General features: G+C 37.9%; 1 protein-coding gene across 1 annotated transcript in view; it reads left to right on the top strand.

Moving 5' to 3' along the window:
• The window catches only part of PRDM6 (PR/SET domain 6), a 78,289-nt gene that overhangs the window by 34,139 nt on the left and 17,700 nt on the right, over positions 1–26,450 (top strand). The window contains exons 4-6 of the mRNA XM_074569635.1: positions 15,881–16,008; positions 19,679–19,803; positions 22,892–23,234. Of these exons, the coding sequence (XP_074425736.1) occupies positions 15,881–16,008; positions 19,679–19,803; positions 22,892–23,234 (596 nt within the window). The remainder of the gene's footprint in view (positions 1–15,880; positions 16,009–19,678; positions 19,804–22,891; positions 23,235–26,450) is intronic.

Here is a 26,450-nt window from a genome sequence, read left to right as displayed (position 1 = left end):
TCCTGAATGTACCTCATTATTAAGCCTCTGGTAAGTGTCTTTTCCTCTCAGTCAGTTTGTTTATTCATCCTTGATTCCAAGGATTTGCTCAATTTTCTAGTAAGTATAATATATTTCCTATCCAGATGCCACATGGGATTACTAGACAATTTACTTATCTGGACAAAATAAATGTCTTGCCTTTGAAGCCTGGAATAACTCACATCCTTCTCTGCTCTCTACTGGCGAATGAAAAGTCTTTGAGAAAAAGAAGCAAAACCTTCCACAGTGACATGCTATCATATTCTGTTGGATGATCCTTGGTATTTTTTGACAGAATGAGTCAGCAGAGGCTAGAATCATAGTGCATTAACCTCTTCTGTCTCACTCTTCCCATACTCCCAGTTTCTTGGAGTTTTTAGACAAATTTGAACAGGCTAAGATGACAGTCCTGGGATTGCAGCAGCTGTTTGGGCTGTCTCAGTACAGTGTCTTATCTAAAGTTGGCCGTGACTCTGTAATAGCAGTGACTCCCTAATGCTAAAGTACTTTCTCATCTTCTCCTCTCACCTTTTACTTTGATTTTTGGCTGAAAACGTTGGCCTCTTTAGTTTACTGTTGTTAGGTGGAGTGAGTTCAAGATACTAAGCAACCAAGGGGTTTGAGTTTAGGAATGTTTTCAAAATAACTATAAAATATGAAATTTATGTTATCCACAATATGTTGGAGGTCAGTTCGCCCTCAAAACATAATGTCTGACAATTGTGCTTTCTTAGTGTGGGTTAGAAAAAGAATATAGTAGACTTAGGAAAACATCATAATTTAAGAAGTGACACATTTCAACAAAGACATAAAACTGTAGGCAGTACAGAAAAGAAGCAAAACCTTAGGAAACCATTACTTCATTAGGACAAATATTTTATGTCTTTTAAAAGACTTCTTATTAAAAAGGGTGAGCTCTAGGACATTCATGTTTGCATGAAAACATAAATCTGCCATGTGAGAATAAGAAGAGCTTCTTTCTATGGATAAAGTGATTTTTATTACAGCTTCATCAAATTCTTTGAAAATAGTTAATCTGAGTGTACGGCTAAGTGTCGGCACACAGTTATTTTTAATGTTCTCTCATCTTACAAGTGTAGTGGTCAAGCCAGTTAGGAAAGTTAGCACCATACAGTAAATATGCAGTCAGTGGGGCATAAAAAAGAAGCTGAACAAGGGGTCATTTGCTTGCTATTAGCAGGAACATGTTCCTCTTGAGGAGCCCCTTACATAAAATATACAAATGTACTTTTATTTCCTGCATTGCTTAGCTTCTCCCGCCCTTTCTTTAGTATGCCTTCCCTCTTCCTTCGCCCTCAAATGCATGGGCTAATATGTGCATATGACTTAAAGTTACCTTCCCAATGGACTGGCAGCCAGGGGATAGTAACTGGCCAAGAAAGGGCTTAGATTTTAGTTTGTCTGCTCGTAGATTCAGGGTTTATTTTCTCCCTGAATGGGAGGGAGCTGGTAGAACTCTGTACCCCACTGGGAAACCCAAGGCTTTTCTCTTCTGGCAGAGGGTAAGTGTGGCAATTCCTCCTTAGCTCAGGAAAACTATGAAGTTGCACTCCCTGTTAATCTTTTTGTATTTAAGTGAGAATTCTTTTGATTATGCACGAGGGAGAAAGAGACAGGAAAGGAGTGGGGAAAGGTTAGGCTTTCATCATGTTTTCTGGGTCTCCAATTCATTTAGCCTTATCTGTGTCTTTTAGATTGCAAGCTCTTAGGTGCCATGGATGTTTTTATGTATGCCTTTAATAGCCTATCACTGGTATACAACAGATAACTAGTTACAAATTGTTGGAGTTTTCCAAGGAAACCAACTTTTTTTCCAGAGAATGCTGAGAAACTGAAACTGTTTGCATAAAAATGTCAGTTTCAGGGAAACCTCTGGTGAATAAAACTTTGGGGAAGATGGTTCAAAAATCATCTAAACACGTTGTTCTTACATTTTCTAAACAGGAAGTTCATTTCCCAGTTTAGAACTTCTTTCAGTTTTAAAGCTCAGTAAGCTTATAATGTAACATTTTGTTATGGTTTATAAAATCTTGAAATCATGCAAATGCCTTTTTTTTTAAATTAAAAAAAAAATTGGTCCAAAACTTTTTGTTGTTGTTAATGCTTTACAAGCATTGTGAGGTTTTGGCTATATCCAGTAAAATAATTTTGCATGCAGCTCTGCTAAATAGTGATTAATTTCCCCTTTGTGTTAAACTTTGAGGGTGGTGGGAAGATAATCAAAATAAGAACCGGTTTATTTTGTTTTGTTTTTAGAATTCAGACTCGGGGGAAAAATAAAACTCATTTTGAATGAATCATTTTGCTGTTAAAATTTTCAACATGGATTATAATCACTGTTTCTATTGGTTTCTAATTAACTCATCTGCTTTGAGTTCCTTTGTAAAAAAGTCAACACTTAAGGTCAGTACACGTGCTGCTCAAACTACTCTCCTATTTCTGAAATATGTCTGCTGCATCTGGGATAACCTACATGAACCATCTAAATATTTTCATTTAAAACTGTTTGTGACCAAAAGAAATGCCATTTTACCTAAAATTATTTTGTCACAAAAAAGCAGTCTCGAGAAAAGCTGGAAGGATAAAGGTAAGTTGCATAGTGTTAAAGATGAAACAGAAAAATGCAGAATCGAATAGAGAAAAAGACGAACAAAAGCTTTTGCAGTCAGTCCTAGTTTTTCACTCTAATAAGGCATTCTTGGGTGTTTTTTTGCTGCCTTTATGTAATGAGGGACAGAAAAAGGAGCATGGTGGAACAGTGGCTGATGGGAGAGTAGAGGCAAGTGAAGAGAATTTTGAATATCACTGGTTAGATATAGAAGAGAAAGTTGGAATTAATAGTAAGAAAAATGTTTCTTAATCTAGTTAGAAATAAGGACAGAGAAGAACCATAATAGCATAAATGATAATTTTGTAACAAGGTGCTCTACAATCATGGAACAGCATAACATGTGGATCAAAATGTGGCCATTTATAGAGCATATAAATGCATTGTATGTAATTTTAGGAGTGGCAGTGTTTGATTCATTCCAGGACCAAGGAAACATGCCTCCTGTTGAATTGCCAACACTCTTCCTGTCAGAATCTCCATGTTGCTTGGACATCTCCAGTCCTGGTACTGTCTTTGCTAGATACCAGATAGCTCCTGAGAACTGACTGAAGACCTGCAGAATGTAGCTTGGCCCCATGCTAGCCTCTTGGAGAGAGTCTAATTTATATTTGTTTGTAAATCTGTATCATTCTACAATTTTAAAAACTGAGTTCATGAGTTACATGCAGTGCCAATGAAGAGGAGGCTACAGCTTTACTGCTTATTTCTACATCAAATCTTTCTGGACTATCCTTTTTCTTGGCATGAATCTGGAATATGGACACCTAAAAGAGAAATGCTTAATTTTTGTTATCATCCGTGTAATTTTCCAAAATAAGTGCTTCCATTCTCATCTGTTGAGGCTCTCAGTCAGGATTTAATTTTCACAGCGTGAATATGTGATAGGCACATGAGCAGTTACTCAGATTTGCTGGTCATAGTCTGAGATTAATTGCAAAACATAGGTTTGCAACAATGAGCTTGCCAAAATCTATCAAGCATTGATCCTTTTCCATGTCAGCAAATATGGAAATGAAAAGGATGAAGGAATGCTTAAGCTGAAGAGCAGTTGGAACCTGTTGTGTTTCATCCACCTCAATAGATAGGCAAAACATAGTAATGATGAGTCCACCCTTTATTTACAGTATACACAATTCGTGACAGTGGTTTTTATAACTCTAAAAATTACACTTAATAAATATGAGAAGATACAGGTTTTCTTGATTACTTAAACCTAAATGTTTATTCAAGCTTTCATGAGAAGTTTGTCTTAATTTAAACAGAGCTAGGGCTGCTGAACGGATGCCATTTTTTTGATGTGGACTCAGTACACATGAAACAAGTTTTAATAACATCCACACTCATTTAACCGGTAAATGTATTCTACAGAGGCTTTGCTTCGGTATGGTTTGCCTATTGCAATCAGAATGAAACTGAAGTCGACTTTCATAGGTAGATTGTATTTGCGGGTTTTATCCTCCATTTCATAATAAAATGATGGCTGGATTTAATTTAAAAAATTGTAAAAACTGTGTAAATATTGCTGCTGTAGTTCAGAGCAATGCAGTATTACTTGTATTGTCCCTTTTGGTGTTGATGTTATGTAGAAGTTGGAGACACTAATACATTGTGGATATTGCTTCTGAGAAGGAGAAGTGAAAAAGATAGGCTTGAAGCACAGCCTGCGAGATGGCACAAAGCCAAAGCACTGAAAAATGGCAAACGTCACATTTAACAGCTGGACGCAGAAATATTTCTCTTTAATTTGGAAGGAGAAAATTTTTTTCACAGCAGGGCACTCTCAAAAGAGCACAACATCAAAGAGGGTGGGTCTCCCCAGTCAAACATCATCTGGCTCCAGTGATGGAGCAAAATGAATGAACTGTCAGGACTTTTTTCCAGTGTGTATGTTTTTGCCAAGTGAAAAGTAAAAGGTTCAGTGGCTTGTTCTGATCACAGACCAAATCCTGATAATGGAAAGCTGATTCTCTAAAGTCCTCCTCTGATCAGCTGACAGGCAATGTCTGAAGAAGACCCCAGATTGATTGATGGTCCACTTTGTATTGATGGCCCCTGCCACCCTTAGAGATAAGTGAGATATGCCAAATGCTTAACAGCTCTGGAGGGCTCCTGTGATTGTGACTCAAGCAATGTTCTAATCTAATGTTATAATCCTCACAGAAACAAATGCTCTTCCAAAGAAACTTAACATGATACTTACCAATACCAGACCTGCGCTCTGGCAAGAAAAAAATCCATTTCACATTCTCCACCATGTGTCCATTAGCAACACCAGCCCTACTCCTTAATGCACCCTTTTCATCTGCTTCTTGACTCTAATATCAGCCCCGAAGCAGTTGCAAACTAACCATCACCATGCTGGTTTTCTGACAATCCTATAATCTAACAAAGTTGAAGGAATAATACAGAACAGGCATTTTTTCAATATAAAAACATGGCGACACAGTTTGTACAGCCATTACTCATTTGTTTTATGAGGAATCTTAGGCATAGTTTATCATACACTTTATTACTTGACCTTTTAATCATCATCTGGGGAACTTAGCATTCCAGACATTCCAAAATATTCCAAACTAAAAATATCAGTATGCCTCATTATTTAAAACTCACAAAGGAATTAAGTATATTTTCTAAAATATGTCATTTTTACTGAGATTCCTCATTTATGGTGTGCCTTAATGAGATGTTTAAAAAGGGATTGAAAGAATTATCTGTGGAGTCTGTACTGCAGTAGTAACTGGGTGCTCTGCTGAGATAGATGTTCTACACATGCACTATAAAGACAGTTCCTGCACATATTTACTTACAAACTCAGAGTGAAGATAAACAACTAGTGCACAAAAAAAAGTATCAAAGTCCCTGTTTTCTACAGCCATGGGCTCAAGACAGAAAGTTTAAGTGCTTGCTGTAAGTCATGTGACAAACGTTTTTCCACAGCAGGAGCTGAACCCAGGCATCTGCAGAGCTATCCCAGTGTCTGAACAGGGTTGCTTAATGCCATTTTAAATCCTCGGAAGTGTCTAAGACATACAGACAGGGATGACAGGTAAGGCACAGAACTCAGGGAGATCTGCCTGCCTTCTGGCGCCGCCACTGGAGACTTAGCAGGATGCTCAGCGCCATCAGAAGCGCTAGTGGACACTTAAGTTTAGACACCTGAATATACCGCTTTACACTCTCTTCCAGCGCCAAACCCTTATCAGCAGGTCACAGCCATTACACTAGGCAGCAATGCCTTTGTCAGAACAAAGTGATGTTCTTGACATTGCTTGAAAGTGAGGTTACACATGGACAGGCTTTGATTTCAGAAGGTTTTTTTCACATGTAACTAATTTCTGAATTAGGGTTTTTTTCCAGTTCCTTTTTTCTCACAGAATGCCCATGAACCATGAGGCAGGAGTTTCAAAGTGAAGGTGGTGGAGGTCATTGCTATCTTGTGAGCTGACGAGATGATCTCCACAGATCCTTTCCAACCTCAGTGATTCCACGATTCCCTGAAATGCCCCTGACTTCAAATGAGACCATAGCATCTCATGGCACATGCAAAGGAAATAGAAGAATTCCCTGTCTCAAGGCAAGAAGTCTTGCTTAGAAAGAGCAAATTATAGCTGCTTTTACCTGCCTCAAAAGCAGACAGGCATGTAGGTTTCCAAAGTGTCCAAGTAAGTAGGAACTTAAGACCCATTGACTTTAGTGGCAGTTTAAGTCAAACTTGCTGAGGGATTTTTGCCAGTTCTACTGCAGAATTGCGAGTGTGTGTAGGAGCTCTGTGCTTGGGAAGAGAAATACTTTTCTGAACTAGTTCTTAAAATGCCTAGAGGGGATATCGTATTGGAGCTTTAAAAGGTCCTAAGTGTAAAGAAAAGAATGAGAAGACCCAAGTGTCTCAAAGAGAAAAAAAACCCCAAAACCGAAATTTCTAATCTTTCAAGCTTCGTTTACAGAATGATGTCTGTGCCATGTATTCTATGTGCCATACTTTAATATGTCTGAAAGTATCACTAAGCACTGAGGCTGGGATTTGTAAGCCTAAAATCTGCTATCTTCCTGGAAGTGCTAGCTCATACATAGACACAGTTTCATGTACAAAGCTATGAAAATGCAGTTTGGAACCATGCTTTCAAAATCTACTAAATAGAAATTACAGGAGTGAGGGTTCAAAAACTCTTCTTTCCTTGTGCAATCAGCTCCCTCTTGGACAGTACTAAGGTAAGCCCCAAGTCACCCCCAAGTCGCATTTGAATAACAGACCTTCCTTGCTCTCCCTGCAACTGCCTTTCTTCTCACATAATAGAATCAGGGCAATTTAGAATGATTTCCATTTATGAGTGTCTTTTGGTCCTGAGTGATTTCTCTAAGGTCACTGAGTTATCAGTAAGTCACCTTAGGAGCTGTGTACCCTCTCACTTGTTTCAGCCGTATTGCCTTAGCTTGATGCTGAGTGATGAAATCTGCCAAAACTTGTTTTTGTACATGCTGCTTTGGACTGCTGTCCTCTGTCACATTATGTTTGTGGTTAGCTATTTTGCCCCTTTAATTCTTTGTCCAACTGGATGGGTGTATTGACTATATGGAAATAGGCTGAGAGAACACCTCAGCTGAATGACAGAGAACCCCTCTGGAATACTTGGTTGTTTGTAAAAGAATGAAAAAAATAATGAAACAAACACTTTTTAATTTCACTTTGCAATGTCTAAAGGTTTTGAGAAGCTGCAAGAAAATGGCCAGAGCTCTGTCATTACCTTGCAAAGGAACCAGTCATGTTTTCAGAGACACTGTGGGCAACAAAGATCACCATAACCATCTTGATTCCCTGGTTCAGTATGTCATCTTAGGAGCTTTATTACTGAGGAAGTTCAGCGAGGCTTCCCAGACGAGTGAGGATTTTCAGCACCAGGACCTTACAGTCTTCTTGTAACTCCCTCCCTGATATGTGTACTGGGATATGCATCTATCAGCCAACTGGTGTGAGAGTCTTCTCTTTGGCTTATTTCAGCTTTGGTCATTTGCCTCCCTGATTTTAAGTCATCTTTTCCTTTTTAGTCTGTTTTTTTCCTGATCTCTTTGGATACTGAGCCTGGATGGGCAATACTTTTTGTCTTCATGAGACTGCAGGTAACTTCAGTCTGTTGCCTCCCCATGGTCATCAGCTGCGAGGGCTGCCTGGGGACGCGGTGCAGTGAGCAGGGTGGAAATACCAATGCCAAGCAAAAATGTCTCCATCGCAGAATGACCCGTGGCCGGGGTGCCGCGGCTTTTTCTATCGTGTCACTGGACCTGTCAGGAGAGTGCAAAAGCACACTCACAAAAGCGAGGAGGCCATGTTACATCAGTGCAAGAGCACCGGTCCTTTACAGACCTGTTTGCGTGTGTGCAAACTTCCAACTTCACATGTGGTTTTTCTGCTCTGTGTCTTCCCCTTTTTCGCCCTGCTGTTGGGTAGCACTGGTTTGTGTTACGTGTAGTTCTTCCATATTCCAGGACCTCCATGGGCTAGCATCACAACAAACTGTTGAGATTTGACTTGAAAAAAAAAAATAAAATTTAATGAAGTCCACATAATCAGCAGGGCATTGCTCTCGTGACACTTTCTGGAATAAGGCCCCAATCCTCTAACCGCTTACCCAGATGCTTGATTTCACACACTAGTAGCCCCATTGAGATCAATGGGACTACAACATGTGCGTAAGTGTTTGCTGGACTGGGGTCTAAGTGAGAGATGAAGCCTTTCACCTAGCAGAGACAGTTCAAAACAATGTTTATAGTTTCGTATGCTATAATCCTTTGAGAAACATTAAAACTAAATAGCTTTTAATATTAGTTGGCAAGTATTCTCTTTTATAAAACTTGCTAGATGATGCCTGCTAGATTAAAGAGAAGAAACATTAAGCAGATATTACAAGATGTACACTCTGTATCAGATATGGCTAATTGTAGAAAATTGCTTTGAATAGTGTGAGCGGTTAAAGACCATTGGCTGTCAGGATACATTTCTGTGGATTTTCACAGAGGTGTTGCATCCCAGGGAGATTATTGCCAACAAATGTTGGAGAACATTTTAATCTGATTTTAACCAGTGAGGCTTCCTGATGTTTCCTCCCTGCTCACTTATTTCAGATTTCTATTCTGTTAACAGTTTATAGCAGTTCAGAATGCCTGAGTGCAGCTAAAAACATTTGGAAATCTTCATGATAACTCACAGCATAAAAAAATTGACAGCATTTTGCATGTAATAAAAAAACTGCAAAAGTCAAAAATCATTCTTTAAATAGCTATTGCATTTTCTACACAGCAACAAAATATTATCCAGTTATTTAAAAAATAGAAACACTTTGAAGTAAGTAACTAGTTATTGACATAGATTTATTTCACATACATATAAAGACTGTAGTAACTAGTTTTCACTATCTACATAATAAAAACAGAGCATTTTTATTTCATCATAAGCCAACAAGCTTAGATGCTATCTGTAGCATATTTATATTTTTAATTCTGATATCTGTCCATAAAGAATCTGAAGGCATATTTTAAGTGGCAAAACAAATCGGTTTTAGTCTTGTCAAGCCTCAGTGGAATATATGAGAAGCATTTATAACTAAAGCCTTTCTGAAATAGTGTCCATACAGATGAATAGGGAACTTGTCCAAATGTTTCCACTTATAGTAAAATGAGGTTGCTGACATGCCTACTACTATTTTTTCATGCCAGTTTTATGTGTGTAGTTGATTATTACAGATTCAATAATATTTCTTAGGCATCAAAGTTAGAGTTATCACAATGTGATGAATAGATGTTTCTTTATACTGATTAAAAATAATTTGCCTGTTTACTGTATAGGTAATATAAAAGATAGTATGTCATTTACAAATTATTTAAATGTTTGGGTTGTCTTTGTAAAGGATGTGATTATATAATGTTATTACTATCTATCAGCATCGGTGTTTCTTTTTTGTTAAGCTATATTTGGAGACTTTTCCATGCATTACAGTTTGCTTCTGAATTTCATTATATTTCATGCTTTCTTTTATATAGATAGATAGACTAAGAATTGTTCTTAAAATGTTTGCTGAACAGGCTGGCTTGATCACCAAGCTAGTGAATAAAAGGAGAAAGATGTGATGGCTAAATGCACGATTATTTCTACACAGCTTTCTCATTTAAGTGTGTAACAGGGTAAGGATGCATATTCAGAAGGGCTCTCCTCCTCTAAATCAGATGCCCAGCTCCTGATATTAAAGGCATTTAAAGTCTAAAAGCATTCATTCTTCAAACAGTTGTTATCATCAAATACGAACCCAGCTATAGTTTGATTTTCAGTCTAAACTATGCTCCTTAAACATAATCTATTCAGGGAATTTTGTCAGTTGTCTCCACTCTCAGTTCCTGCAGCATCTTCTTCTGAACGTTTTAACTGTTCTAGATAATGAGGTCCTTTCTCAGTGTGTTGATTTCAAAGGGAGCTAGGCACCAATGTACTACACAGAATCCAATCTAAATGAGTACGTTATCAAGTCATGCATACGATCCAGTTTGCATTCAGTTTGACATGGTTAGAAGTGCTAACAAATGAATAATGTATACATGTCATAATAAACACTAGAGCCCATTGGCATTTTGCTCAACAATCACTGCCTTAGGCAAGTCAAATCACCGAATTTTACTGTGCAGTTACCTGTGTGAGCCTCAGAGCTTTTCAGAAAAGTGACTGTTTCTTATTTCTTCCGCTTTACAGAAGAACTAACCTTCCTTGTCATTTGTTAAGAAGGCCGTAGAGCTCTGTTCTACAAGTAGTGTCACTGAACGCTCTTCCCCAATCTATCAAAGCATACATGTATTCAACTTTACTTAATAGTACTAGTTTATTCCAGGGGATGCAAAGAAAATTAAAAAAAAAAAAAAAGAGTAAGAAATGGCAATTTCCTTCAAAGGAAATAACCAAGTTGTGGAACAAGCACAAAAAGAACCTTAGCAGACACAGAGATCCTGGGCCTTTTTGTCTGTAGCTTTCTTGTACAAATATCCAAATGAACAAATGAACAGAGAAGCATGGCTTGAGTGGCTGAAGCGTTACGGGCCCAAGGGAGGAAACCGGATTCCACAGTTTAGGATGCATCAGAAAGATTATGTGTCAGGCAGTGGGTCTTGCTGGCTGTGACAAAGGGACACAAGCAGGGCTGCTCTCTCCAGAGTCAAGAATAGGCTTTATAGGTCCAGGATCAGAATGTAATCTTCCATAATTGCACGCCTGTTACAGACTGTCAGATGAGTACCCAGGTTTATCAAACATTGCTCTTTTTGTCATTGTTGTCAACTTCTGTTTAGGATACAGTCACCTGTAGAGGATGTTATGGTGCTGTTATGTCAAAAGCAAGGTCTCACAGTAGTGAGATTTACCTAGTGTAGACATTTTCCAGTTTTGATATCCAAACCAGCAAAGGAAGAAGCTTTCGGTGTTGCTGTGGCTTGTAGGTGCATACATTGCTATAGAAAGAATATAACTTGTATGGATGCTACTGTATCTGACATGTCAGTCTGTTTCATCAGACTGTTAGAACATTTTTCTCCATATTTCCAGTAATTTAGAGTACCTCCATGGTTTTTAACTGCACGGCTGATGATTTATGAAATGTATGTTCTCATCAAAAGTACTCCTTGCTATCTTGACTCTTCCCTCTGAAGTCAAGGGTAGAACTTCTTGTGGGAGGGGAAGGCTAATGCTGAGTGATTTGAAAATCCTATGACCTTATGCATGCGATGTCAATGAGAATAGCAGTGAACAGCAAAAAGCAAGATTCTCTACTAATGGTAAGAATTAATTCTTGCATGTTTTGTGGTTTTCTTCACATCTCTTTTGATGTCTCACAACATAAAAAATGATTCTAACAGCTACTTTTACAATACAAATGTACATGCGAAGAAAAATTCCACTTTCAGGACCAGCCTTTTCTCTCTCTGCCTGCAAGGAAAATAAGAGGTCAATTAAATTGTATGCTAATACCTTTTTTGTTTGACTAAATGGAAAAATAGAATTCAGGCAAAATTTCAAAAGGCACAATCCATTAGCAGGCCATGGAAAGAGAACAAAGGAAATCAACAGATAGAGAGGAAAGAAATCCAACAAGCTAACCATTTTTGCTCTCCCTGTCTCTTCTGTGAAATTGTTTTTAATTGCTTCATAGCTTGGCTTTCTCTGCAGCTGTGCTGTTACATTTGGGCTCCTTTATTCTAAAAGCCTGTGGCATCTATACCAGAAACCGGTACAGCAGTCCTTGGCGTTGGAATTACATTTGTCCCCATCTATCCAAGTGAGCAATACTATGTCAGTAGTGAAGTAATTGAGAGTTCTCAGAAGGCTCTTTAGCACTCTGCCTTATCTGTTATATTACTTAAATCTTACATGGTCCTACCTAGACTTGGTATGTTGCCAGAGTGACAGATGTTCCAGCAACTGCTGTTTATTTTACTTAGTAATGGTCGTTCATACATTTTAGAGCATCACTTATATGAAACACTACATGCTTTAGAAATTATATAATTATCGCCATTATGTGTTGTTACAATCATTGTCATTATGTATCAGTATCTACAGCCTCCAAATAATTACCAATAACCAATCCAACAAGTAATAAATCCAGGCCTTTATATTTAATTTGTATTTACACCCCATTACAAGATGAATCTGACCAGTACCAGTACACTGGCATCCTACCTGCTTTTTCCCATATTTGACAGTTGGAATGCGTGTGTAGGTCACAAGGAATATCAGTGGCACCTTGTAAGAAATTTCATCATGTACCTCACGCCTGTCTGTATTTATGTCTTGATTGCTGAGTAAACTGGTGTTTGTAAGGGAAGGAATATAAAAAATGGAAAAGAGAAAACTTGAATTGTGCTGATTGCACTTTGGACTTACTTTCTTGGAAAATGAAGCTATTTCTGTTGTATTCTGAAGGCAAAAGATTAAATTTGTAGAATAATAATAACCTTCACATTCTGAGTCTCTTGGTCTGTAACATACTAGTAAACTACCAGTACGCAGTCAAGAGCCTATTAAGAAGTTAATTAATTGTATGGGAACCACTAAGGAAGAACACAAGGCATGTCAAATGAGAAGGTGAGTGCAGTCCTCTTCTTTCAGATTCTGGTCTCTGCCAGTAGTCTGGTGCACTCCTCAAAATTGGAACAGGCCATATAAAAGAAATCTTAAAGCTCTGAAACATTTAAAGTGAAAGCAAAAAAAACCCCTTAAAACTCAACAAAAACAGTTAACAAGTACTTTGAGTCAGAAGAGGGAAAAGATCCAGTAAGCAGTTTAGGTAACACTTCCAAGTGTAATCAAAGTAGAAAAATGAAATAACTATTTTTTTCCCCACCACTTAGATCAATGACTTTTGTGAGATACAGAAAAAAAAAACCCCATGCATTCTCCATAGGGATTTGGAGAAATGGTATTTTATTTCACCAAGAGGCTCTTAGAATATGTTAAGGTTATGCCAGCGTAGATGGATGCAGTGATCTAGTGAGGGAGTCAAAGATTTATAGTAAAATCAGTTTACCACGGGATTCTGCAGTATTTTTTTTTTAATAGATACTACGAGAGTTAAAGTATATATGCATGTGTAATACAGATGCAGGTGAATACGTATATACATATAATTTGCTATAATGTCTGAGTTCACAACTTGAGCTACAGGTTTGCTTTTCCTCTGTAATGTCAGGTCATAGTTTGCTCCCTCATGATAGTTTTTTCGGGTGATTATATAGTGGTTGCCAGATTTAGGCAATTGTGAAATGACTAAGAGCTGGTGCACAATGATAATATGAATAATAATAGCCATATCAGTTAAGTATTGTTTCAGATTGTATATAACTGTATATATACTGTATAACTGTATATATACTGTATAACTGTAATATCAGTTTCAGATTGTAACCTGTATTATACAATTTGACAAATAAACAGATACAAGTAGTGTTTCTATTTCCCTTCTAGGGTTAGGGAAACCTGCTTCCTTACAGCTGAGTTTTCATTCCTGTAAGAAAAGGGCTAAGAATGCTGTGGGATGGATTCTGACTATGCAGCGTCGTTTGCAATGTCAGTAATAACCCCCTAGGAAAGGAGAGCATAGTGTCACTGATGCATCAATACTCGCAAGAATAAAGCATGTGAACATATTTAGTCTTGCTTGTAGGGCAGTCCTTCCTACTCCAGGCCAAGGCCTGAGAAAGCTCCAGCCCTGCATTTTTGTGGCAGGTTGTAATTTCTCATGTCAGTTCATGACTGTCCATACACACAAAGTTCTGAGTAGGTCCCTGTGTGTCTAGATATGACTGTCAGTACCCATTATGGCACTCTTCTTTGTCTTTCCTGTTTCACATCATCTGGGGATTAGGAAGCTATCAGTTCTTTATTTATGGGAATTGGTTTTGCCTTATGTTAAGCCGTATATTGCTATGTTAGTAAGCACCATGTAAATGAATAGTTAATAAACACTGTGCTGAGACTGTTTGGACAGATATTGCCAAAGTGGTCCCTGCCAAAAACTGTTAGTCATTAATTTTTCCTCCTTTTCCTTTATTTTAGGCTGACTTCCGGTAAAACTTTTCAATTTCCATTACACATTTTTATTGTTTAGCATATTTTGCTCATATATTCAACATATGTTAACACGTTTACACAAGAATAGGTCCTTGCCAATCATCAACAGGCTACCACGTACACAAAATAAACCAAATCCCCAGTATCGGAGTATTTGTTTCCCTCTGAGGACTCCTGATTTCTCTGACCGTATTGCACTACTCAGTGTATGTTGGGGGAGCATCTTGCTTCTCCAATCCAGGAGCATCTGGCCAAGTTCCACCTGGTCCTTGTCACAGGTACTCTGGAACAAATGATAAGGATCTCTGCAGACACTTGATTTCCCTGTCTGTCATGGTCTAGCAGTGGAGGTGTTGCTCCTGATTACTCTGAGTCCCTCCTGGTCAAAAGCAAAAGCAAGGCTGGCTCCTGAATTTGAGACTCATGTGGTGGTGTAAAGAACTGAATTCTGATTTACATATATGTTTTTGTGTAGGAAATGGTCTTTTAATAAATCAGAAATGTTGAATATAGTCACTTAATTTCTGAGATTATTCTCTTGATATTGAAATGGAAATGCAAGATTGTTAATTTGCTTGCTCTGGGAATGTTCAGTTCAACGTAATAAATGTGTTTCCTCTTTAATTAGTAGAATTAGTACTTTCAAGAAGACAGAACAATTTAGACTCGTACATTTTCAAAAGGGATAATATTTTTGGGGCAAGAATATTAAAGCAGATGGTGTCTATGGAGGGGCAAAAGATCTGAATATCAGGTTTTCTTCAGATTCTGAAGTTTAACAAAGTAATTGCATAACAGGTAAAAATCTTGTGAAACCATGTCCTTTCTCTAGGATTAGCACTTCCTAGGTAACATTTTCTAAGCAGCCGGAAGGGCAGATGTGCATGAAACATGTATCTTTTCATTTCAGAGCCTCGAGAGCAATTTTATTCTTTGACTTCAGAGGGAGTACCCAGTGCAGAACAGAGACATAATACTTTTTTAAAAATTACCCTAACTGGCTCTCATGTCCTTAGCAGGGATGTCATGTTAAGGAAAACTATGATTCCCTCAGGACTGATTTCTCATTTACTACTTCAAAAAAATTATACGTCTCAAGGGAACTTCTAGAGGCATCTTAAACTGTCTTTTTCCTTCTAGTCTCATGAGTTTTGGTACTATGAATCCTACAGTTCCCTAATGTATCATGTGAGGTTGCTGAAGTACATGCTGTTGCTGCAACTGAGATATGAAGGAAGGGATACTTGTTTAGGGATTACTACCGCCCCTTGCTCAGATGTTCCAGCCATTTCAATGCAGACTTTACATCCAGATTTTCTTGTTTATCTGGCAGTTCATTATTTAAGGCAAGCCTGTCAAAATAGGTTAAATATTCTTTGGGAAACACAGTCACATCTTTGAGACACCACAAATATGTTTAATACAAAAAGATTGGCTTGATAAAAGAAACGTGATAAACTTGCATCCCCCAAAATACGTTTCTGCTGTTCCATGTAGATTTCTAAGAGCAATGACAAATCTTATGGCAATAAATTCCTGAAAAAGGCACAGAGACACACCAGCAAAGCAGTGGAAACGATTGCTGATGATTTTTTTCTAACTACTTGACCTTGTGACATCTCCCCCAGATATATGACCAAGATGGGACACTGCAGCACTTTATTGACGGTGGAGAACCCAGTAAGTCAAGCTGGATGAGGTATATCCGATGTGCAAGGCACTGCGGGGAGCAGAACTTAACAGTGGTTCAGTACAGGTAAAGTATGTTTCGATTTACTCAAAGCAGCAAAACGAAAATGTTTTTAGTGAAAAGTCAGACTCTGTCACCAGTACTATTGTCTTTGATTGTGAAGACAGTAGCAGGGCTTTTGTGGATGTGTTCATTCGGCTCAATAGAAAAGCTGCAGGGTGTAGTGAGGGTGGGTTTAACTTTGGTTGCCCTGAGCCAATGCCATTGTCGTAATTATGCTAGATCTCCAGGTCCAGTTGCTCCTGGTCACTCATGTGACAACCACAGTGCACGTTTCCAAATGGTCTGATCAAAAGCAAGCCCACACAAGCAATCTTCCGCCCTTAATAAAGATGTGTGTACTAGAGGAAGGGGGGAAATGGCAGTAGAGGAGTTTTGAACCCAAAGGCTTTCTGAGAGTCAGTCATGAGACAGGTATACACCTAAATTTGTATGTTCAGTGCACCTGCTAGAAAAGATTGCTAGTGCTTGTGCCTCTTTCTTACGTTGCTGGCTGGAGAAGGTCAAAATGTGAAGAAAAATGTAAAGAAATTATGGTGCATTTTACTTTGTACTTGCAAACAGATCCAGAAAACCCAGACAACGCATTACATAAATATATGATCTCAGCTATAAACAAACCTTTTGCCTCAGAATCAGAAGCAACTGCTTGGCCTTATTAAACGTGGTAGGAAGCACATCAAAGAAAGCCCCCGGCTTGCCAGTCGCAGTGAGCAATCCTGATTTTGGCTAGTCGTTTTAGAGAGTGAAGTTTCTTTTCTTTAGGAATAATCTTAAACTTATTTAAAGTGCCTTTAAAATTAAAAATAAAACATACAAAAGCAAGCTAAAATGAAATATTTATAAACTTTGATTATCCCATAGGGTTCCAATTTAACAATGGTAAAATTGTTCAATTGCATTTTCAGCTTTTTTATTCTCTGGCCAGTTGACTAAATAATGCCACAGTTAAAAAAAATAACAATCCTATTTATACATTACAAATCTTTTATTATACCCCTAAATATCTGATATTTATAGCTAAAATCCTGTCAGATTTTAAACAAACACAGTGGATAATGAATAAAGATTGTTATGCTGAAAGAGTATTTTTGCAGGTATCTTGTGAACTTTTTCTCAGTGTGGTGGTGTGTACACACGAATATATGTATGTATTTATAAAAATAAGAAAAAAAAATGCATGTGTGTATATATATATGACAAACCTAAATGAAAAGTGAGCATGAGAAAGTCATTACACATCTGTCAATATTAAGTGGATTTTACAACTCTCCTTTCATGATGGAGTTTTTACTTAGAGTTCCCTCTGTTGATCTGTTTTCGATTACTTCAGATCTTTATAAAATGAACTACAAAAACACAATTTAAAAAACTGGCATCCATCACCAGTGACTGCATCCAAGTGTAAGAAAACAGAAAAGTTGGACACTGAAAAACCGGCCTAATTTTTATTGTACATGGACGTCCTCCTCACAGAAAGTCAGCTGGTTTAAATTCATTCTGTTATGATTTGTAATATCTAAATGGAATTTTCTTCAAAGTGCTCTTGATTGATTGACCCTTAGCTGAACGTTTTGTTTTTATTTTGAGGCTGACAATAATGTTTGTTGGCATGTGTTCTGCTTCAACTGCGTTGGGACGCCATGAAGCTATCTTTATGAGTCATCCAACCATAATACTAAATACATGTCAGCAAAGGAAATATTATCCGAAAAGGGAAAAATCCCTTTGATGTACTTCAGCATGCAGAGATTTCTGCGAGTTTTGGAAGCTCTGCACGCTTGTAAGGGACGGTGTACGCTTACACTTTTTTTTCCGTGCCTACTCCAAGCCTCACAGACCACCCATTGCTCAAAAACAGTTCTGCTCTTTCAGCGGCAAAGTGTGTCATTTGGTTTTAGCACATTCATTTGCCGGGCTGCTGTGTTTATGTTAAGGGAAGCCAAACTGAGAGATGAAATGTTACAAGGGTGAAGTACAAAGTAGACTCAATTTTTCTCAAGTTAGGAGATGCTGGTAATTTATAGCATGGCTCCGGTTTTCATTTTTATGTAACAGTGGAAAGAATTAACGAAATGCGCAGCTCTGGGAAGAAAGAGAGGGAGAAGAGGAGAGGGGGAGAGACAAAGGGGAGAGTTTTTGTCAGATATTCATAGAAGGGTAGGAAAACCGTTCTGCTTAGCTAGCAGTGCCCTCCTGAGACAGGGTGGCAGTAAGCGAGGAAAATAACAAGATAAATGAAATTTTTGCAGCTGCTAGTAAAATATTGAGAATCTGCACTTTTTTATTGATCTTTATGATCCTGTTGCCAAGAGCCACTTTGCGGTGACAAAATATGTTGACAAGTGCATATCTCACTGCCATGAAAAATGTGGTAAAGGATTCTCCTTATGTCTGCAGTGTTATACAAGGAACAAATTGCATTGCTACAGCCAATTCTTTACAGAAAGTCTAAATTTAAGGCCTACCAACCCTAAACACTTTTATCTTGAACTTCAGGCTAACGTTTGTAGCAATTCTTCACTCAGAAAACCGGTTGTGGCCTAACATTTTTTTTTTTTTGGTCTATAGATGTTTTTCTGCCTTACATAAGCTGTTATAAAAAATGGTCATTTCTTGGTACTTTGACTGTATCATTTTGGTATGTAATCCTTCAGCGAGAGTGGAGTGTTCTTCTTGTATATATTGAATTTCTATCCATCTCACAGGAGTGTATTTTAGTGTTCTATATGAAGCCTAAGGGAAACGCCACTACAAAGTGATAACATTTTTATTTTATCTTGTGCCTGATTCTAATCTTACGTAGTTTTTGCCCCCATGTAAATCTGTTAACTGCAGAAGTATCACTCTTAAGCTATTTACATCGGTGCAAGATCAGGATACGGCTCTTGTTTTTGCAGTAGATGCTCTAGGATTTTTCCTTTTTTTTCCACTCAACTCCCAGTTCAGTAGTCTAGGAAAATCCACAGTCTTTTCCCACAGAACGCTGTGATAAGATAACACATTTACGGTATCACTAATATATTCTTACTGAAGGATTATCAAAGTTACCGTTGTGTTCCATACAGGGGAAGATTTTTGTGGTTTTATGTTTGGATTAACCCTGTTTTTTTATTTCCCTGTCTATTTCATGCAACAATCCAAGATCTCTCTTTTTTGGTGGTATATTGCTGTGATGAAAGGTCACATCACACTACTTCAAACCTCTTGCTAAAAGCACTTATTCGTATAAAAGAGTTGTTGATTATTTACCCCTAAAATATGCTAACTATAGCTTAGATGACAAATGCAAAGCTATTTAAATGGCTGAAGTTGCTGAACTGTGTGCACCACTCCGATGCTTGTACTGTTAGCAAAATGCAGCATTTCTAAAATCACTTTAAAAGGGACAGTGCAAGAAAATATCAATCTTTTCATAAAATCTTGATGCTTGTAAAATCGCAGAGTTTAAAATATGCTAGGTTCAAAGTGCCTGTAAGATCTTTGTTACCCTATGCTACAGGAACAAAGTCCTTCCCCGACAATGGATTTGGGTTTAAAATAATCAGTAAGTTATTAATTCAGTTATCTGCAGAACTGCTTCCAAAACACTGGATTTCTACTGTAACTGTATATGATAAGAAGATAATGCTCTATTCCTAAATTAAGCTTTTTTTTTTCCCCCCCTCTTCATCAGGTCAAATATATTCTACCGGGCTTGTATAGATATCCCCAGGGGCACTGAGCTGTTGGTGTGGTACAATGACAGCTACACGTCTTTCTTTGGAATCCCTCTCCAGTGCATTGCACAAGATGAAAATTGTAAGTTCTGCCTTGCATTTCTACCTGTGTAATCCAGAATTCACATTTCATACCTGATCAGCTATATTCTAGAGTATTTTGAGACATATTAAATGGAAGTATTTATATATTAAAGGTAAGCGTGATGTGTACAAAATAAAACCCTGAAGCTGATACACTTAAGCTGTGCAAAATCTTGGTATGGTTACCTAAATAAGCAGAGGTGTTTGGAAGTATGCAGGTATGTGCAATTAAATAGCAGATTTCCCGCCATGGCAGCCCCACACAGCACGGTAGCGTGCAGAATCACACTTCCTTTGTAAGTGATTCATTCCTAGTCTATTCTTAACTATTTGCTTGGCCCTCTCCATTGTTATCAGACCTATCACAAGAGAGTGTCTTGCCAAAACAGTAATGCATTGTAGGTCCACGAGGCCTCTGTTAGTGATTCTTCATTCTCTTACCACTAAGCATGTCCAGAAAATTTTTGTCTGACTGATTGTAGAGATGAGATCTTTGTGGTTAAAAGGTAAAAGCCAGCTTCTCTAAACACAGACTAGGTGTAAGTATCCTGAAATGACCATGAACTTCCATTCCACCCTGGCCATTCCCATTTCTATCCATTCTTCTACCCCTTCTCAATATTTTATTTTTAGTTTGCTAGGAATTGTCACAAAATTAAGCATATAACTTATAACACAGACCCAGTGCAATCTAATGCTGGATACCTTTGCCTGTAATGGGAACGGGTGATCCAAGCACGCCCTTCAGTTTCACTGTTTGTGTGTGGAACTTGATTAGAGCTTGCATCAAAGACCTGTCTTCCATTTTGCTAGCTATTTGTATCTACGTGGTGGAAGAAACAAGTAATTGATGCCTGATTGACTTTGGTCGAAAATAACCCTGTGGCTGGCCATGCTTAATCAATTACATATAAGATGTATTTTTTTAGTCAAGTACTCGGATACTTAAACAGCAATGCTAGGATGAACTCATGTCTCATAGCAACTAAATACTGAAACATGCAGCAATAAAACAGCAAGATAGCAAGGATTAAACTGTCAAAAATAAACATCCTTTTTCATCTTGAGTTTTCAAATCTGTTGGGCTTGAGAAAAGTTTAAAAGAAATTTAATTACTGGCAGTAATGTTTTCTGATAAAACTCATGCTCTGCAGTGTACAATATAGAAATATTATTTTTTCTTTCATGATCTGAAGCTTACAAAGCCTGTGTTTGAAAAGCAAAGCATTATGGTTAAAATCTCTAAATATTGTCACTTGCTATTTTGCTGTGAGAGAAACCAGAGTTTCATCCACAGGGAGACTGACATGAGTAGATGAAATTCATCTCTGAGCATGGGGCTGGCTGCAGGCTGGTATATGACTTTAGTGACACTTATGCCCTCAAAGTAGATCTTCTGCTTATTTTCTGCACAGGGTATTTTTACCCAGTACAAATTCTGCAAATATTCCTTAGGTCTTTAATATCCTGATCTTATTGCTTCTGTGGACTTGAATGAATAAAATTAGAAAAAAAAAAAAAGTGATCTACTTCTTGTGTGAGAATATTGAGGCAAAACGGAAGTATACAAATTGCCCCTTGTACTGAAGAGAGACATAGAAGATGTAATATATGTCTGGAAACTTGTGATAGACAGCCCTACGGGTTAGAAATCAGGTCCTCAGATGCTCCAGAAAAGAACAGCCTAGGAAGGACCTCAACTTAAGTAAATTAAATAGTATGTAATATTATAATTTTGGAGTTATTATGATTGATGGAAGATATTAGAGCATAACTCTGTGAAATAACTGGCATTATTTAAGGCATTACCAGAACATTAGTTTTTATTATGTTTTTATTGTGTATTAAATAATATTGGATGATTCTAGCTCACAACTGAAATTTAATTCTCATATTTTCTCTTAGAAATCTAGTATCATGACTTACCTAAACAGAGTTGTAGTTTCTAATCACCTGTTTAGTAGGTGCTATGTACCTACATGTGGATACGTACATATAAACACTTTGTGACAGTAACTAAATGTGTGAACACATGTAGAGTTAGACATACGTATACAACATATTTAGTTTAAAAATCTCCATTAAAATATTATCTCATGAGGTTGAGCGTGCCAAAATTAGAAAGCATGAGACCAGGTGGCCTAAATGATTCTGGTACAATCTTTCAGTAGCCGACCCCATTTTTCCATAGGACCCTTGCTTCATTCACTGCATGATGGTACTCAAGGAGTGAGGCAGCTGTTCAACTGTCTTCTGTATGTTTGACCTCCTGCCATCCTTATCAAGCAACATCTAAATTCAGCACTAAATTACTTTGTGAGAACAGCGTATTGCTTTTGTTGCTGAAATATCTGAATGCATTGTAAGGCATAGTTAATTGATGATCATAAGACCTTCAAGTGACTTTATGGGACAATTTTTTTCCTATTTTGCAGGCCAGAAATTGATGCACAAAGATATCTCTGCCTATATGCTGCACTGTCTTGTGGGGGTCCAAGTGCAATTAGCCTTAATCACACAAGTCACAGTGAAGTCACTGGCTTTGTATTGTATTGGCTGTGTGACTGTTTGTGAGATGTAATAGTATAATATCCTTAGTGGCTGCCCTTTAAGAAGATAAGGGAACTATTGCTGCAGTAGATATTTAAGGCGTGTTGTATCTCAAGGAGTGTCTGAGCAAGGGTTTTTTTCCCCATGCTCTCAAAATTCATGCTTGTCTGTGATATAGCAATTGGACATGCTGACTGCAACATGCAGAGTCAGGGTGTCATACGTGCGGCAGCATTTTCTTTCAGATGACAATCCCATTGTGCAACAAACGTATATCACAGTCAGGCTTTTCTGAGTCCTTTCAGTCTCAGACACTCCTTTTCATGAGTTTTCATTTCAGTGTCACAGAATCAGCATTGTCCATCCAAATCACTGTCTCATTCCAGCCCATTTTTTTCTGCATTGTTAAAATAAAGTTGTTTAATTCTAGTGTCAAGAAAATGGATGTTGGTATTTTTTTTTGGTGTTTCCCAACACTGTATTAGTGTTAAAAAGACATAAAAAGGATCTTATTTACTTTTCTTGTTTTCTCCCAGTGAATGTCCCTTCGACTGTAATGGAGGCCATGTCCAGACAAGACACCCTACAGCCATTTAATAAAAGTAGCAAACTATCCCCTGCCACTCCACAGCGATCCATAGTATTTCCACAGACTCCGTGTAGCAGAAATTTTTCTCTCCTGGATAAGTCTGGGTCCATCGAGTCAGGATTTAACCAGATCAGTGTCAAAAACCAACGAGTTCTTGCAAGCCCAACTTCAACAAGCCAACTAAATTCTGAGTTCAGTGACTGGCATCTTTGGAAATGTGGGCAATGCTTTAAGACTTTCACCCAGCGGATCCTCTTACAGATGCATGTGTGTACGCAGAACCCTGACAGGTAAAGCCCAGGCTCTCTTTATTTCTGTATCTACTGATAGCCAGATCCACTGCTTTCTTCTTTTATCAAGCTGTTATCATTTCCAAAACCAAACCATTATTAGGAGGAGCCTGTACAACATAATTCATCTGCAGCTGTGTGAAGTAAGCCGATAAAAAGCATTGCTTGACTTCACTATTTGTAAAAACATTTGGTGCCTAAATGCACAGATAAAAGGAAATAGCTAAGGATATAATCTTGTTTTCAGAATGGTTTGGTACATCTGATGGAGGCAACAAAATAGAAGGAAAATTTATGAATATCATAGATGGAAAAATGAGGTCAAGATAATTAAAAGTCTCTCTGTCTTCCAAAGATAATCTAACTTGCTGCTCAGTGGCTGTCACAGTCATTTCAGGGTTCACCTATAGTGTGCAATGTGTATGAACTTAATTAAGTACTAAGAGGTAATGAATTGGAATTTTTTGCTTAGTACTATTTTTCTTCAGAGCATGCAAACCCATAAATCGTGCAAAGCTGTCAAAAGGAAATACCTACTCCACTAGTGATGTTGAGGAAAACAGATGCCACTTATTCAATAAACTAATATCCACACAGAAGAAAAATGTTGACTAGATACCTCAGAGTCAAAGTTGGTTTGAAAGTTTGTCAATACAGAATTTTATGGCCGTGAACTGAGGATGAAATTTAGCTGAACAAGTGAATTAAAATTTCAGGTACTCTGACCGGTGGCACAGTAAATATAATGGAACCATTATTTATGAATCAAAGCTGGTTTATTTGACAATTTTGATAGCTGGCAGGACAAAAGACAAAAATCAAATTAATTCAATAAAAAAGGCTGCCCGTGTTTTGTCTCTTCTTCAGCTGTGAAGAAGGTTTGAGCAGAACAGCCGAATCCCTGGAAGGTTGTTCTGAAAGCAGCATATAATTGTGAATTACATTTAACTAAAACACTACCCAAAAACAGTCAACAGTGAGTCTGTGTGTGTGTTTGTATGCATGTCTATGTCTCTTTGTGTATGTGGTTATCTACATGTACACATATGCTTGTGTGATTCTGTGGGTGCAGAGATACTGGAGCATAAATCCAGTTTTCCAGGAAGAAATGTCAAGCATGCTAGGGGCAACTAGATACCATGCAAATCTTCACAGAATTTAAAGAGTTGATAATACTGTGAATGCAAACAAGCCCTTTCAACATTTTCTGGATTTTATGCTGGCCTTAGCAGAAGCAAACACCATGATAAGGAAGCTATAGGATACAACTGCCACGATGTAGAATGTAGGTCCCGAATGGTCCACTCTCCTAAATTTCATGGACTCTTATGTTTCCAGTATTAAAGCCTCCTAATCATACAGTAAAGCACAAAATGCTACGTCAGGGAGTCTAGAAGAGGCTCCCTCTCAAACTTTATCAGTGATTCACCCAACCAGGTGTGATGCTTAGATTTTATCCTTTCCTTCACTTGAACCTGCGTCTTTCTTTATGAAGAACCAAGTTGCAGATTACAGTTAATGCAAGAAGAGTCTCTTCTAATGGGGCTGTTCTGCAGTCTAAGGGATAATTAAATATTCATTTTGCCAGACAGACAAAATGAGGATAAGTCTATCCTACAATTAGGTCTTTCATCTTGGAGGTGAGGGATTTGATTTATTATTCTTATTTGCTTTTATTTATTTTCTCCTAAGTATCTTGTGTCAAATATTGCCTGAAACACAGGCTGGATTTTAAGTATTCCCCCTTAGAGGTGAATGCCCTCATTACTATGTTACTGATTCGTGACGTCTTACTGTTTTGTCTCTTGTGCCTACCTAAATTGTCTACGCGGAACAGCTTCAGCAAGAAAGTGTAGAGCATTTTTAGCTCAGAATACCCTACATCATAGTAGGAAAAATATCTAGATGAGAAGACAAGTTTGCTCCCCCAGGAGCAAAGAGAGCAAAAAGTGATTAGAGAAAGCACTCAGCAGATTTGGGGAGGACTGGGGTGGAGAGGAGGTAAGGAAAGACTGAGTTGCAAGTGTTGAATCCCAGAGGCTTTCAGGAAGATTTGAAACATAATAATAGCTAACGCCTTTTTGTCAATATTGATACTGGCTAATTTAGCTGATTTCCTCTTTGGCTTGTTGGGTCTTGTGAATCCTGTTCTTAAGAAACTTTTTCTCTTGTGTTAAACAGAGAACATAAAACCTAAATGAGGTTGAAAGATACACGTAGCATCAATCTGTTGCATAAATACTGCAGTGCTCTATTCTGTGACAGCTGTGTACTGAAAAATGGCTTACATCTCTCTGTTTTCATTAAATTAATGGTGCAGACTCCTTGTGGAGGCCAGTTTTGTAATACCTCCTTTGTTCCCGCGAGGTATGCCATCAACATAACTGCTGTAAAAGCATTTCCCAATAGGTCTTCTTTAGAGCGTTATGTGGGATGTCAGTTACATGACCCTGTTTAAGCTCACTGCAATTGGTTCTGTGTTTGAAATGACCAAACTAATAGTTACTGCAGATCATAACTGCCCTAGGATACGAGTTCTTGTACCCCTGGTAAGAAATCATTACAGGTTGAGCTTACATCACAGGCAGCTTTTTGTCTTTTATCAGTGGATCAGCTGTTTAGTGATGCAGTGGCTGGAAAAGAGTTGTCTTTGGTTTCTTAAACATATTGCGTTTCTCCAGATGAGAAATTCCTGAAGTGTTGTACAAAATTTCCTGGAGACAAGAAAAAAAGGTATGATTTGCGAAAGAACACCTGCCTGCCGGCCTGAAGTACTAACTGGGTGCAACTCTCTGGTTTGTATTTTCTCAACGATATCTGCAGCACGGCTCCGGCTGATAAACAGCTCCCCATTTATTGTCAGCAATTTGTGAGCACACCGGCCACTATATCTTTGATGTGACTGAAGCAGCAGGGGCTGTCTTCTCTAGGAAGAGACTTTAGACTATCTGTTCTGGCTTTGTATTTGTTTTTCAACAATGCTGATTACCTACAGCATGAGGTGCAGGGAAAATGTCTTTGAATCTACATAGGAGTCCAGTTCATGGACTGAAATTTAAGAAAAGCAGACTACCTGGGACTTGAGAAATTAAAAAAAAAGAAATTACTTTAAAGACACTTAGATTCAGAAGACATCTGAATGAGACCAGACCTAAAAGAAGGCCAAAATGTACTTAATTCCATTAGGCAGTAGGAAAGAAACGGTCCTATTTAACA

This window comes from Larus michahellis, chromosome Z (assembly GCF_964199755.1).
Source record: "Larus michahellis chromosome Z, bLarMic1.1, whole genome shotgun sequence".
NCBI lineage: Eukaryota > Metazoa > Chordata > Aves > Charadriiformes > Laridae > Larus > Larus michahellis.
This window is presented reverse-complemented; position numbering and strand designations above follow the sequence as displayed.